A 14084-nucleotide genomic window follows, 5' to 3' on the forward strand; every position below is an offset into this window, starting at 1 on the left:
TATCTTAAAGCTGCAGTTCCGTAAGTTTTGCCTCTGTCGCCATCTCTGCAATTGCAGCTGTTTGCAGAATTGTTTTCCTTGTGTGGGTTGTGCTCTGGCACGGCTCCAGCGCGGATGAATCTAATGTTTTGAGGAGTATGTGTGGCAGTCAGTCACCGCACCGGTGTGGATATTCACTGTACTTCAAAATCACAGATTCTAGCCTACGTCTTGTATGACCCAAATAAGAATTTTCACGTATATTGTCATCTGAAAAAGTAAGTAACAAGTCTGCCACGTTTGTTCTGACCAACTGAAGAAAAAAGCATTACAATAAATCACACTATGGTGATTTAATTTAAATGAGCTCATATCACATCAAACTGTGCAAACTATTATGATTGTTATACTTTATTCTCAAATTGTTAATGTTAACAACATCAGCATTACGTTACTATGTGAATATAGTATGTATAAGCGTGTAGATTTCAATATCTGTCCAGTCTAATCTCTAATTTTAAAATTTTTTAATTTGCTCAAATATTGATTTTGGATCATTTTTAACCAAAAAAAGTTACGGACTGCAGCTTTAAAATAAATTAGAAATGAGAAATCTACTTTAAATAGTAATAATTACATTTACATTTAGTCATTTACTTACAATTTGGAAAATATAAGCAATCAAAACCAACAAAAGAGCAATAATATGCTATGTGCAGAGACAAGTCTCGGTTAGCCTAACGCAGTACACATAGCAAGACTTATATATATATATATATATATATATATGCTGAGATGTGAGCAGCTATCGTCAAATCATCAGGATGGAAAGAGACAGAGTTGAGTGTCATCAGCATAGCAGTGATATAAAAAGCCATGTTTTGAATGACAGAAACTAGTGATGCCATGTAGACAGAGAAGAGAAGTTGTCCAAGAACTGAGTCCTGAGGCACCCCAGTAACTAGATGTTGTGACTTGGACACCTCACCCCTCCAATAATATTTCCAAATACAATTTTATTACATTTTAATTGAATAAAATGTGCATATGAATATTTAATAAGAAAAAAACCCCAAAACAAATGAAGATACTTTAAGACATTATATTAAGGCCCTGTTTACACTAGTGCGTTTTAGTTTTAAAATGGCATTTTAAAATGAAAACGATCCTCGTCTACACTGGCGTTTTCCCTGCGTTTCAGAAACAATCTCCATCTACAGTCACATGACCATTCATGCAGGTACAACCATAGATATGTATTTCCCTATTATTTAGATGGCGGACGCATCTACGTGCTTGGAGCGGTCGAATGGGGAATCTACCTATACATATATATGGGTACAACAATGAGCATGATGTTATTGTTTACACAGTCATCAAGGATACGCAGAGCAAATGTGGGCAGCCACGCCATCATTTTCAAAAGTTTCCGTTTTGGTCTGTTTACACTGAAACGCAACCCCGGAGTTTTTAAACTAAAATAGGGTCTGCAGCATTTTCAAAAGTCTTGTTTTCAACCCTCGAAAACGCCGGAGTAGTGTAAACGACAGGCGTAATCATAACAAAAGTTATGCGTTTTAAAACGAAAACACACCAGTGTAAAGGTAGCCTCATTTGACAGATGAGCTGCATCGTGTCTCACATTTTTTTATCATCTTGTGCCATGAGGACCATATTGACACCTATTTCTGCCATCAAAAAGTATGTATCGTCCTACGGCCAAGCCCTAGTCAATGGCAAATAAAAACACTTGGATTTCAAAAATACAGTTACAAGTAACCAAACTAGTCACCGAGTTAACTGGACCACTTACTCAAGGTTAGATCTTTAAACTCTGGCAAATTATCGACTGGTTCTTTTCATCTCTGCAGAAGAACATTCAGGTTTAAACAGTGATGAAAACAGCGTCCCTATGAATAACTGAGATGATATTGTAAATCCATTGTTGATATAAAGCACATACAACTAATAAGAGGTATATGAAACATAAGGGTCAAAATTCCCTGGAAAATGCGATATTCAATTAATTCAGGATAATCAGAATATTTAATAGAAAATTAATGTGTTAAAAATGGACACAGCAACATAATTTGAATAAATGGAATTGGTAGTTAGTTTAGTTATTTGATTAAAAATGATGTGGTCCCACTTTATATTAGGGTGGCATTAACTACCATGTACTTACATTCAAAAATAAGTACAATGTACTCATTAGGGGTGCAATCGTTCAACTTACACACGGTTCGGTTTGTATCACGGTTTCGGTACGGTTCGGTTTGTGCTATGTTTAGGGAAAAAACTATATTGTCAAATAAAAATAAAGAAAATAAGAACAAAATCTAACTACAAGCAACAGCACAAATAAATGCAATAGAGCTAAGATACAAATAAAATAAACAGTGCTTTTCAGGTTTTTTAGGTAGGTCAGTTTTTAGAACAGTTTTTAGGAACAGAAATTGAATAAAGTAATCAAATATAAAACTACATTGTATATTTGACTGTATAAATTAAAAATGAATCCTTATTAAAGTTACAAAATGTATACAAAAATGTGAGTGATTTCCGTGTTGTTGCTGTTTAATTAACTTTAAGAATGTGCTGTCACTTTAAGAGAACACACTGATCCAGTGCACAGTTTGTTCAGCCGACTATGTCTGCTAGGATACTCACCAAGACGGGCATTTTGATAATTTTTGTGTGAATTTGTCCATTGAAGCACAATACTTCACAGAGAGCTTAATATTTGCACACGTTCTGAGACGCGGGTTCACGCGCTTCGGATGAGCACACAGATCTTCTCACTGCGTGCGCGAGTTTGGGTCTTCTAGTTCTTTAATATTTAAACTGGCAAGGCTTAAATGAGTTTTTTGATAATACACTCGAGGATATGGCGTACAACCTTCCATCTCAGGGCCTGCACTTCTTACACACCAAAACATGATTAATGATTCATAAGACACACTTTCCTCAGTACGGTGAAACCCAAACTAATGCAGGAAGCGTTAGGATCTGGTTTAGTTCACAACTGCTGTGTTATGACTAAGATTTTTTTGTTTTGTAGTCTGAAGAGAAAAAAAAAAAGCAATTTTTTTATAAATCAGAATTTGTTTTTTCCCGCTAATTTTGTCAAATAGGGGCAAAAAAAAAAATAAAAATTGGTAACACTTTACAATAAGGTTCATTAATTAAACATTAGTTAATATATTAACTAACATGAACTAACCATGAGCAATACATTTGTTACTGTATTTACTAATCTACGCTAATGTTAGTTAATAAAAATACAGATGTTCATGTTAGTTCACAGTGCATTAACTAATGTTAACAAGATTTTAATAATGTATTAGTAAATGTTGAAATTAACATTAACAAAGATTAATAAACGCTGTATAAGTGCAGTTCATTATTAGTTCATGTTAACTAATGAACCTTATTGTAAAGTGTTACCAAAAAAATTTTTTTTGCTACTTTTCAAATGCTTTTTTTGTACAGATTTTCTTTTTTGTACAGATTTTCTTTTGTTGTTTTTATTTGTTGTCCTAGACCCAGACTTTTAATTTTAATATGAAAATTAATCTATTTTTAGATGATTTTTCATAGATTAAAACAAAAAAGCAGATCTAAAAGACTGCAATAAACAAACCATTCCAATATTTATTGTTTTATATTGTTTATTAATTTTCCACAATGACAAACAATTTTGCTCCTAATATTCTTTTTTTCCCGCCATCATTTTTTGTTTTAATTTACCAATAAAACAAGTCATTAAAGTACAAGCAATATTTGTTGGTGAAAGATAAAGGGGAGGGTTTTTGCTTACCGATTCATCTTCTAATTTGAGATGAAGCACTTTGTCTCCCTCCTTATAATCCTTGATGATTTCAGCTGACTTCCAAACCTCCTCTGGGTCAGGGATCCAAACCCGGGTGTACTGAAACACAGATAAAAAACACTTTTAAATAAAAGAAACCTCTGATATTCCACCATAAGCTCAATCAACACATTTGAAAGCAACACATCTGTGTTTGTCAATAGCTATATTTCCATCCACCTATTTTTATGCGCATTTTGGATTATCACATAAAAAAAGCTGGATGGAAACGTCAAGATGCGCATAAATTCTAAAAATGCACATTAAAAAAACGTATGCGCACAACTGAGCAGGATGAACTTTTCCGGTCCACTGTGGCATATTTTTGCTCATCATGATATTTTCCCGTCGATACTGGAATGCGCGTGAACTACAAAGCCTATTTTACATAATAAATAGGCTAAGAGTTTAGCTTCAAATAGGCTACAACACGAATATGGACACATTCGGATTTGTGCCTAGAGAGCGAAGCCCAACTTTACCTTACGTTTAGTTTTTATTTAATTTGTTTTGGCCCGTTTATTGCTAAGCCTATATTATTATATACAGCAATTATATTTATCCATTAGAATTATATATTTATTCATTCTTGTTCCGTTCTGATACGGTTAAATTTAAAGGATTTGTTGTAAAGTGATGGGAATTAAAATATCCTATAGTGTTCCCTAATGTTGGTACATTATAATATTATTAGGCCTGCCGTTATTATTTCTGAAAATGCATGCAGCAAACGAAAATATGCGATTAATTGGTTAAAATTTGTTACTGTGGGTTAGCAAATTTACATTAGTAGGCTATTCTTATGCTTGGCTTCCCAGATAGCAACAGAGTCTGGGCCAAATCTGGTTTACATTTACTTCTGGCTTCAACGTTGTTGTTTTTTAAGTCTTGATTGCAAATGTTCGTGGTTGTATGTTCGTTTTGGATGTACGATGGATAATTAAAACAAAAATCAGGCTTGTGTATTTATGACATCAAAAATTACTTTCAAAAACAACTTTATTTTCAAAGCAGCCCCCCCCCCCAAAAAAAAAGTGCGGCCCCGCCCAAAAACCGTGCCTGCCCCCTCACTTGTGCACTCTAGGGCCCACCCTGAATTTATTACATATGAATATTATTATATTCAGTGGATTCTCCTAGTTTTCTTAGAGATATTTAGTGCCAGTTTATCAGAAAGTGACGATTTTGTTCTCTTTGACTCGTTGGATGGAAACTTTATTCGCAAATATTTTGTGATATTCCAGTTTTGCGCATATGTTAAATTTGCATCTTTGGATGGAAACATAGCTAATGTAATATGAACATACAATCATGGTTTTGCTTATGTCAGAAGACAACAACCCAAGTGGTCATTCATCTTCCCAGTGAGGAACAGGCAAAACTGAATAAAGCTGAATACAGAAGAGCTCCAATGCTTTTATCAGCAGACTCTGCATATAATTGGAGGATCAGCAGTACAGGCAGAAAAGTTAACAGAGATAAATTAGAACTGCAGCAGGATGTACGCAAACTATGTTTGCAGAATTTGGCATATCCTTCAGATAAAATGCTGCTCCATGTTATTTAGAGAAGAAAATTACTCAAATTGGATGCCTATGTGTTTGAGGTTGTCTGCCCTGAAAAATTAGAATCTGATATGTTTGAATCAACTGCTGGATGCATTCAAGTAGTATTCTTCTAGCAAATAGTCTTAGAGTTAATATATATATTAGTAGCTGCTGGACAACTAGTTGGCCATCATGACACAGACAGAGGTCTGCATTACCCAGCAAAGGACTAATGGAGATGGATTCCCTTCCTGTCAGCCCTGAGCTTTAGCCAAGATATTAAAGAAAGTAAGAGACTCATGAATCAAAGAAAAATAATATACCACTAAATGATAAACCATTTTGTCTTCTGCTCCTAGTGATGCTCAGTGTCTCAACGTTTGTGTGTTGGTGATAAACTGAAAGCAAGCTGAAGGCTAAGAGTATGTAATGAGAGAGTGCTGTTATCTCTCCTGAAAGCAGTTAGAAGTCAGTTTCCGCTGGCGATCTGTGTGTAAAGAACGCAGCTCTTTGACCTTCAAAAAATCCACAAAACACACTCAGTGGGTATAAGCCACTTAAAGAGCTGCAAGTTTATTAGAAGCACATTCAGTCGCTAAATCCACCACAACTCTGTATGATGAGCTTTAATAGATTCTTAACTAATAAATCATGCTCTCAAATTAAGCAGCAACCATTCAAACACTGTTATAAAGTCTCCCATCAGTATCCCACAATATAAGGGATATTTGAGCCAAAAAGGAAAATTGTGTCTTCCTGGTGTCGTTCCAAACCTGTATGATTTACTTTCCTCTGTGCAACATAAAAGAACATATTCTGAAGAATGTTAGTGTTTTTTGTCAACGGTCACCAAAATGGTTTGTTTTCCAATTTTCTTCAAACTATCTTCTTTTGTGCTCCACAGAGGAAAGTCATACAGGTTTAAAACAACACGAGGGTGAGTAACTGATGACAAAATGTTCAGTTGTCACTTTACCTATAGCACTGCATCAATTTTAAAATGTTGGACGACACCAAATTGACTTCAGTGTTATGGCTGATGATCAGTTAATTATGGATATTAAAACCGCAAATGCACATGAATTTAGCCATTGCAACATCATAATACAATATGAAAAATAGATGCTAATTTTAAGATTTGCTAAAGATTATGTTTAACAGTGTTATTAAATTAGTGTTTTTAAAGATTAACTTTGAGTGTTAGATGATCTAAATGTAAAAAAGCAAAGTAAGAATGCGTAATTAGGCTACATGTACAACATTAGGGCCCTATGATTTCGGAGATCCAGAAAACGCAGACGGAATCGTGTCATGGAATTTGCCAAATTTAGATGGATACATCAAAAGTAGGTCAGTGCACTAAAATAAAAACGTGATATGGACTAATATGTGTGATTATTAAGCCGCAAAACACTATTTAAATAAGAATCCTGCATTTCTGCGTTTCTCTGTGTAAACGAATGGCGCAGACGCACGGTTTAATTTACTACACAAACACTGAAGCACGCGTGACACTCGCGTTGTTTTCAGCCTCTGCCGCCTCAATATACGAGTAAGTTACATGAACATAATCTCTACAACTGCTCTGAGAGACAATTCATGAGCATTTTACCATTTCTTTTGAGTAAAACTATCGTCATATCATATACACACAGAAACTTAAAGGTCTTCACAGTGTTCTCAAACTTGAATTTGAGAAAAAAAATAAGATATTAAGACAATAAGACAAAAAAGATTTAATTCATAGGGCCTTAATTTAATTTGTTACATTTTTAATGCACTGCTGTTTAATATAGTAAGTTTAATGATTTCAATTAATTAGACATGCTTTTTGATTAATAAAATGTAACCATGAAAACAGTCTAGAAAAATTAAAATGGAAAAAACAAAAAACAATAATAAAAATATACAATAGATTTCATAGGACCCTACAATATCAACTGATACAGATAAATAAAAAAGAAAACTGTAATTTAAACAATATGGTACAAATATATCATGGACCAATTACATGTAACACTGCTTAAATGATTGGTTGTGTTTTAATGTCACCTTTTGAAAAACAGATCTTCTTAAAAACATACCTAAAATTCGCTGGCACAGTGGTGTGAACAAGTAACCTTTTTTAAAACATAGCCTAAACATAAAAAACTTATGAATGAATAGGAAATGAAACCTAAACCTAATGAATAGGAATGAATGAATGTGAAATATAAAATAGTTTGGTTTATTGTCCCACAAACAGAAGTTGCCCTCAATTGTGTACAGTACTGTGGAAAAGACAACTCAGTCTTTCCTGTTACGCCTGAACTTTGCACAGTCTTCTCCATTGAAGTCACTCCATATCAAAGCCTTCCCAGCTGACAACAGCATTTTCAATCCTAGTTAGAGGCGGAGTGAGAGATACTGCAGATACTACTGAATCGGGTGCTGAATTTGAGTGTGCTGCTCTGATATTACTCATGTGACAGTTTCACATGGAGTTAGATGCAGAAAGCACGTGCATCCCTGAATGTCTAAAATGAATTGTATTGCAGGGAAAGGAGGTGAATTTTTTTACGTTTTTGTTATTCTTGAGTGTACTTGTTCACACCTGATTTAAACAAAAGATATGACAACTAGCAAAGCCTAAGGCCCCGTCCACACGGAGCTTTAGCTGTATACGCATACATTTTGTATCGTATAGGCATTTTATCCAGACGGATCCGGCGTTTTGGGTGAGTGAAACCGATATTTTTTTAAACCGGGTCCCAGAGTGGATCAATCTGAAAACGCCACCCTTGCGTTTTCGTGTGGACAGCGAATCCGTATATTTTCTGAAATGATGACGTCATCAGCCCACATCTCGACGAGGACGAGACGAGGAGAAAAAAAAAGATCGGATAGGGAAAGCTCTGGCTTCCGATGAATAAATGTATTGTTTCATGTTTGTTCGTATACCGTGCGCAAGGTTTATGTGCATAGTCCAAGTCTTCCCCATTTTTAGTGTATCTCTGTGGCAGAATTACAGCGCCACATAATGGTCTGGCATGTATACTATAATGTTTTGTGTCGGTTTCGTGTGGACGCAGATATTTCTTGAGACGAGGAGAAAAAAAAAGATCGGATAGGGAAAGCTCTGGCTTCGTGTGGACGTAGCCTAAATTTCTACAAGTCACACCTGCAGCCTGATTGAATGCCAAGATCTTACTGGGATCATCATACATTCTGAGAAAAAAAATGGGACAAGAAATTGCATGGTGTATATCCAGCTTTAGAGATCATCTGAACTGGTCTGACACTCCTTTTAGGAGTCTGTGCTGCGCTTCAGGCAGAAATACGAAGAAAAACCGGGAGCGAACAGTGAGATTCACCAAGACACAGCGGAAACAGATATTTCGATCGAACAGCAGGGGTCCTGTCTGGCTTTGCAGTCGGTTACATCATTCCATCTTATATTGTTTCAGTGTAGCGTTAAGGCTGTTCAAAGGGCTCAAGAGACACAAGTAGCTTGATGATAATAAGAGCTGATGGTACAGACTCATCTTAAACTTTTTGGAACACTGCATAATTTTCATGAAGTGGAAAACAAGTAAGCTGTCCCCTCAAGGGTCCAGTGTTAGCAACCAGCGAGTAACAATTTGCTAGACAGTGGTAGAGGTATTTATAATTTATAGAGAAATTTGGAAGACCAAAAAAAAAAAGTTAATGCCGTGAGTGTAAGATGATTTAATCAACTTCTTAATGTACGAATGACGGCGCACATTACATAATATAAAAACAAGTGCCATTTATTTTTAAGAATGAGAAACCAAGCGCAACTTTCAAACAAACATTTTCCCAAAATACACTACTGTTCAAGAGTCTGGGGTCAGTAAGTTTAAAAAAAATATATATATATATTGCCAGACTGATAGATCTCAATTACTTACTTTCTCATTTGTTTCTCAATTTCTTTGGATCACGGCATGATGTCTAGCTTTTGAGGATCGTTTGGTCTACTTCACATTGTCAGGCATGTCCTATTTAAGAGATTTCTTGATTGCGAACAGGTGTGGCAGTAATCAGGCCTGGGTGTGGCTAGAGAAATTGAACTCAGGTGTGATAAACCACAGTTTTAACAGGGGGGCAAACACTTCTTCACACAGGGCCATGTAGTTTTGGATTTTGTTTTCAATAAAAAAATAATAATATATATATATATTATTATTATTGTTGTTTAAACTATAATTATGAAAAATTAAGATATAATATTGATCTAATATATCTTAACATATGTATTATGGTTGTAAATTTATAATTATAGTAATGAAATGTGCTTCAGTCTGAAACTGACTATAGTCTGAAATAGACTATAGAGTTATTTAATAAATTCACATCCTTTGATTTGTTAATCACACTAAGCTATATCAAATATTGTGCAGCCCCATTTCTTTATTTTACATCCTACATAATTAATCATTAGCTTTTCATCAACTCGCAAAGCCCCTTTTGGGAAACCCTGTTCTAAATGATGACAGAAAAACATGAATGGCATGTCTGATGGAAGACAGCCTTGGATGCCACATCTCAAAGCCTTAACAACAACCGCAAAAACATAAGCAGACAAGATAAATGACATTGCATCATCTTTCATGCAGTGGCATTTTTGTATGTCTAAAAGTCTTGCTTTTAATCTCCCTATTATTAACCCTCATTCTGGATTTCTCACAAATATTCAGAACACAAAAGGAAGTAGAATGCATGACGAAGCTTAAACGGAAAAATCAATCAGCTGAAACAGGTATGATCTTTGAACCATCAAAGCTGATACTGCATGAAGAAGCAGTGATGGAATCTCTAATAAAAGCCAAGAAGGGAAACCATTAATCAGACTAGAAACTCTCTTTGGTGTGTTTAGCATGCATGCCATCCCACACCTCATCCTGTCATCGTGTGAGCCTGACTGCTTTGTTAATTGTTCCAATGCATTTCCTGCCACCGTAATGAGATGGAACTTCTCATCAGAGTCAATACAATCAGCTACATGTTTGCCAGGGTCATTTACAAGTGAGGAGCCTTGCTACCAAGATACAGGAATGACTGTCACACAGCACTCACCTCAGCAGAAGTGGCCAAACTGCATCATTTTGATATATGTGAGTGCTATATTGACACAAATAATACAAGCAGTCAAACAATTCAGCTGTTTGAGAAAAAGTGTGATGCTTTTGTTTCATTATCTCAGAGTCCGAGCTCTCAGTGTGCTGATCTGTTGGGCTTGAAGGACACCGTAATAAAGTCCACAGATAAAGAGTGGAAAAGCTGTTGTGGTGGGAGGGAGCTGATGAGGAACTGAGGAGAGACTTGTGTGACTGGTTTTGCATGGTTTCTTGTAGCTGCGTAACGAAGAGGCCTGGATCCACGCCAGCTGTTTAACTGAGCTGCGAGGGTTTGCCGCAGCTGTAATGATTTGATTTTGGTTAAAAGAGAGATCAAAAGAATCGTAAAACACACTGTATGCACTGTAAAACTGGGTCTAAAAATTGTGGTTAAGGAATGTATTTGTCCTCAAATATTCAATGCACTTTTGTTAACCAGAGCTACCTGTTTGTCTAAACAATGGAAGATAGGGGAGGGCAGAAAGATCAGTAGTGCCTGGAAAACCCGTCTGGAAACAACTTATTGCGCAAAATTCATAAAAACAGCATATTTCACCTTTAAAGTCAACATGAAACATCATTCGCAACCTACTTCATAATGTGGTGTATTTCAGAGTAGAACAGGATATTTACAGTACTTTATTACTTACATTAACATTCAAACATTTAGGGTCTGTATAATTTTTTTCAGCAAAGACATGGAAATTTTCCAAAAAAAGAGAAGTGTAAAACATGTAATGTTACAAAAGATTTATTTCAAATAAATGCTGTTCTTTTGAACTTTCATCAAAGAATCCTGAAAAACAAATGCATCACGGTTTCCACAAAAATAAATAAATAAACAAATAGAGCAGCATAACTATTTTCAACACTCTAATAACAATAAGAAATGTTTCTTGAGGATCAAATCAGCATTTTATAATGATTTCTATAGGATTATGTGACACTGAAGACTGGAGTAATGTCTGCTGAAAATTCAATAAGTAAATTACACTTGAAAAGATATTAAAGTAGGAAAAAATTTAATTGTAATATTTCACAATATTACAGTTTTTACTGTATTTTTGATAAAATACTGTAACTGCAGCCTTGGGTACCATATAAGAATTTCCAACCTCAATTCTTACAGTTGAATGTTTGAATGCTAATGTAATTCAAAATTAGAAATTACATTTTGAAGAAAAATTCTGAAGACAAATTTTTTTCTTTGGAATATAATGCACCGATACATTATTTTTTTTTTTTTTGCAAAAAGATCAACATTAAATATTGACATCTGTGAATTCATGTTGACTTCAAAAACTGCTTGAATGAAAAGCTAAAAACATTTATTCACATTTATGAATAACAGTACTCACTAAAAATAAACTTTTCTTACATCCCCTAGTATATTTCTGCTTGGGAATGATGGATGTCAGGAAGTCTCAGGTTTCACTGGATTCTCCAGACTTTCCCTTTAGGCGTCAGGGTAAAGGGTTAGTACAAAGCTCTGTCTCTCTCTAGCCACACCCTGATCACTGTCTGGCAGCATACTCACAAAAGCCCTACAGGGAAAGGTCAGGTGTTTCCTGGAGAACACGTTATAATTTTTTCTTTTCAACCTCTTTGTCCACTGTCCAGGAATAACTGTCCGATTGTCTGAATCACTGTGAAATCTGACACTAGTGTCTGATTGTGATGGATCAGGAGTGAGGCTTTGTAGCAGGCGTTAACAGGTGAGCTGCCCTCGGAGACTTGTTAATCTGAGAAAAGTAACAGGAGGAGAGCAGGTGCACTAAATAAATGTTTCATTGCACCCCTTTTCCCAATTCTGTATACGGACATAATAAAAACTAATTGGGAGGCTATACTGCATTGCATCGCTGCAGCTCAAACAGTAGAGTACACCACTAGCAACACCAGCCCATGAGCTCGAATCTCAGGGAAAACAAGATCTGATCATGTGTGCACCTTGAATGCAAAAGCACCTGCCAAACGCATGAAGGTAAATGCATTTAGAGATATATTGCATTATGAGAGATGTATATTGCAAATGTACAATACATATGTTTTTACAATTTTGCTGTACTGTGTTTAGAATTTTAAAACAAATTTAATATCATTAAATATTTACATTTATATTTATTATAAAAAAAAATCATATGCATTTAAATAAAATTTAATATTATTCGTTTATTTAGTGAATAACATGCCTTGATTATTTTTACCTTGATTTTTATTTAAAAAAATTTTTTGTAAATGTTTTTAATTTTTAATATTTTAAGCATTATGAGAGATGTATATTGCAAATGTACAATACATATGTTTTTACAATTTTGCTGTACTGTGTTTAGAATTTTAAAACAAATTTAATATCATTAAATATTTACATTTATATTTATTATTAAAAAAAATCATATGCATTTAAATAAAATTATTTAATATTATTCGTTTATTTAGTGAATAACATGCCTTGATTATTTTTACCTTGATTTTTATTTAAAAAATGTTTTTGTAAATGTTTTTAATTTTTAATATTTTAATATTTTTATTTTATTTTTATTTTAATATTTAATATTTTTTAAAGTTTTAATATTCTAACCATCTTTTTGGTTGAAGTAATGATTTATTCAAAAAATATTTACCCATAATATTGTCAAAATCCTGAAGAATAACTAAATACAATTTTATTTTATCAATATTTAAGCAATATCACCCGTAGCCTATTACACTGGGTTAATCGTATAACTTTGAGCTGTGCTGATGGAGCCAGGATCAACGTAATTCAAATTACGTTATACTGGGACTCAGAAAGGTACTTTTTTGTAACACAAAAAGGTGCATGAACATTACAATTAAAGCTCTTTAGTGCTTCTCTCAGATTTCTCTCTCCAGCCCTCATAGAGACTCTTGTTTCTGCATCAGTTACTTTAGCAGTGGCATTAACCGAGCCATGAGTGAATGGAGTGTGATCGCACATCCAGCCCATGCTCCCCTCCCCCTGGACCTGCACACGACTTGTTTACCTGACCAGAGGCACTGAGAGACCTCAACAGTGACGTAACATACGGTTTAATCAAGGAGATGCAGTAACAGGAACAGAAGACCATAGAATACAACAAAAAGCACAGAGAATGAAAATAGAAAAGGGCCGTTTTTGTTGAAACAGCACAACAGAAGAAAAGACGGCTCACAAGTGAGTCTACTTGGGGCTAATGACTCTTTTTGTCCACCCCAACAAATCTAGGTTGTGTTTGGGTCAATTCAACAAAACCTCCCACTAAGAAGGGTGGTCGAAACTTAGGCAGGGGTGCATTGTGCCCCAAACTAATCCTCTTTCTGAGAGCAATAACCAGCGAAAGACACAAAGCTCCAATAACAGACTACATAGTAAATTACACACTCAGCATTAAACAATACGATGCAATTTAAAACAATTTATAAAATTATTTGTCATTCAAAATGTGCTTTAAGGTACGTTTAGGTGCACATCTACTTCTTTCATGAGGTCTTTAAATGAGACCCCCCTAAACATTATCCCCTGGTTTCACAGACAAGGCTTAAGCCTAGTCCCAGACTAAAATGTAA

General features: G+C 34.9%; 1 protein-coding gene across 1 annotated transcript in view; it reads right to left on the bottom strand.

The window, feature by feature from the left end:
- Positions 1–14084, bottom strand: part of LOC107603277 (unconventional myosin-Vb-like) — a 49457-nt gene that overhangs the window by 28426 nt on the left and 6947 nt on the right. Inside the window, exons 2-4 of the mRNA XM_016296041.1 lie at positions 3800–3910; positions 2942–2966; positions 1793–1834 (exon numbers count right to left, since the gene is read on the bottom strand). Coding sequence (XP_016151527.1) covers positions 1793–1834; positions 2942–2966; positions 3800–3910 — 178 coding nt within the window. The remainder of the gene's footprint in view (positions 1–1792; positions 1835–2941; positions 2967–3799; positions 3911–14084) is intronic.

The sequence above is a fragment of the Sinocyclocheilus grahami genome, unplaced genomic scaffold (genome assembly GCF_001515645.1).
Source record: "Sinocyclocheilus grahami isolate Dianchi unplaced genomic scaffold, SAMN03320097.WGS_v1.1 scaffold344.1, whole genome shotgun sequence".
NCBI classification, from domain to species: Eukaryota; Metazoa; Chordata; class Actinopteri; order Cypriniformes; family Cyprinidae; genus Sinocyclocheilus; species Sinocyclocheilus grahami.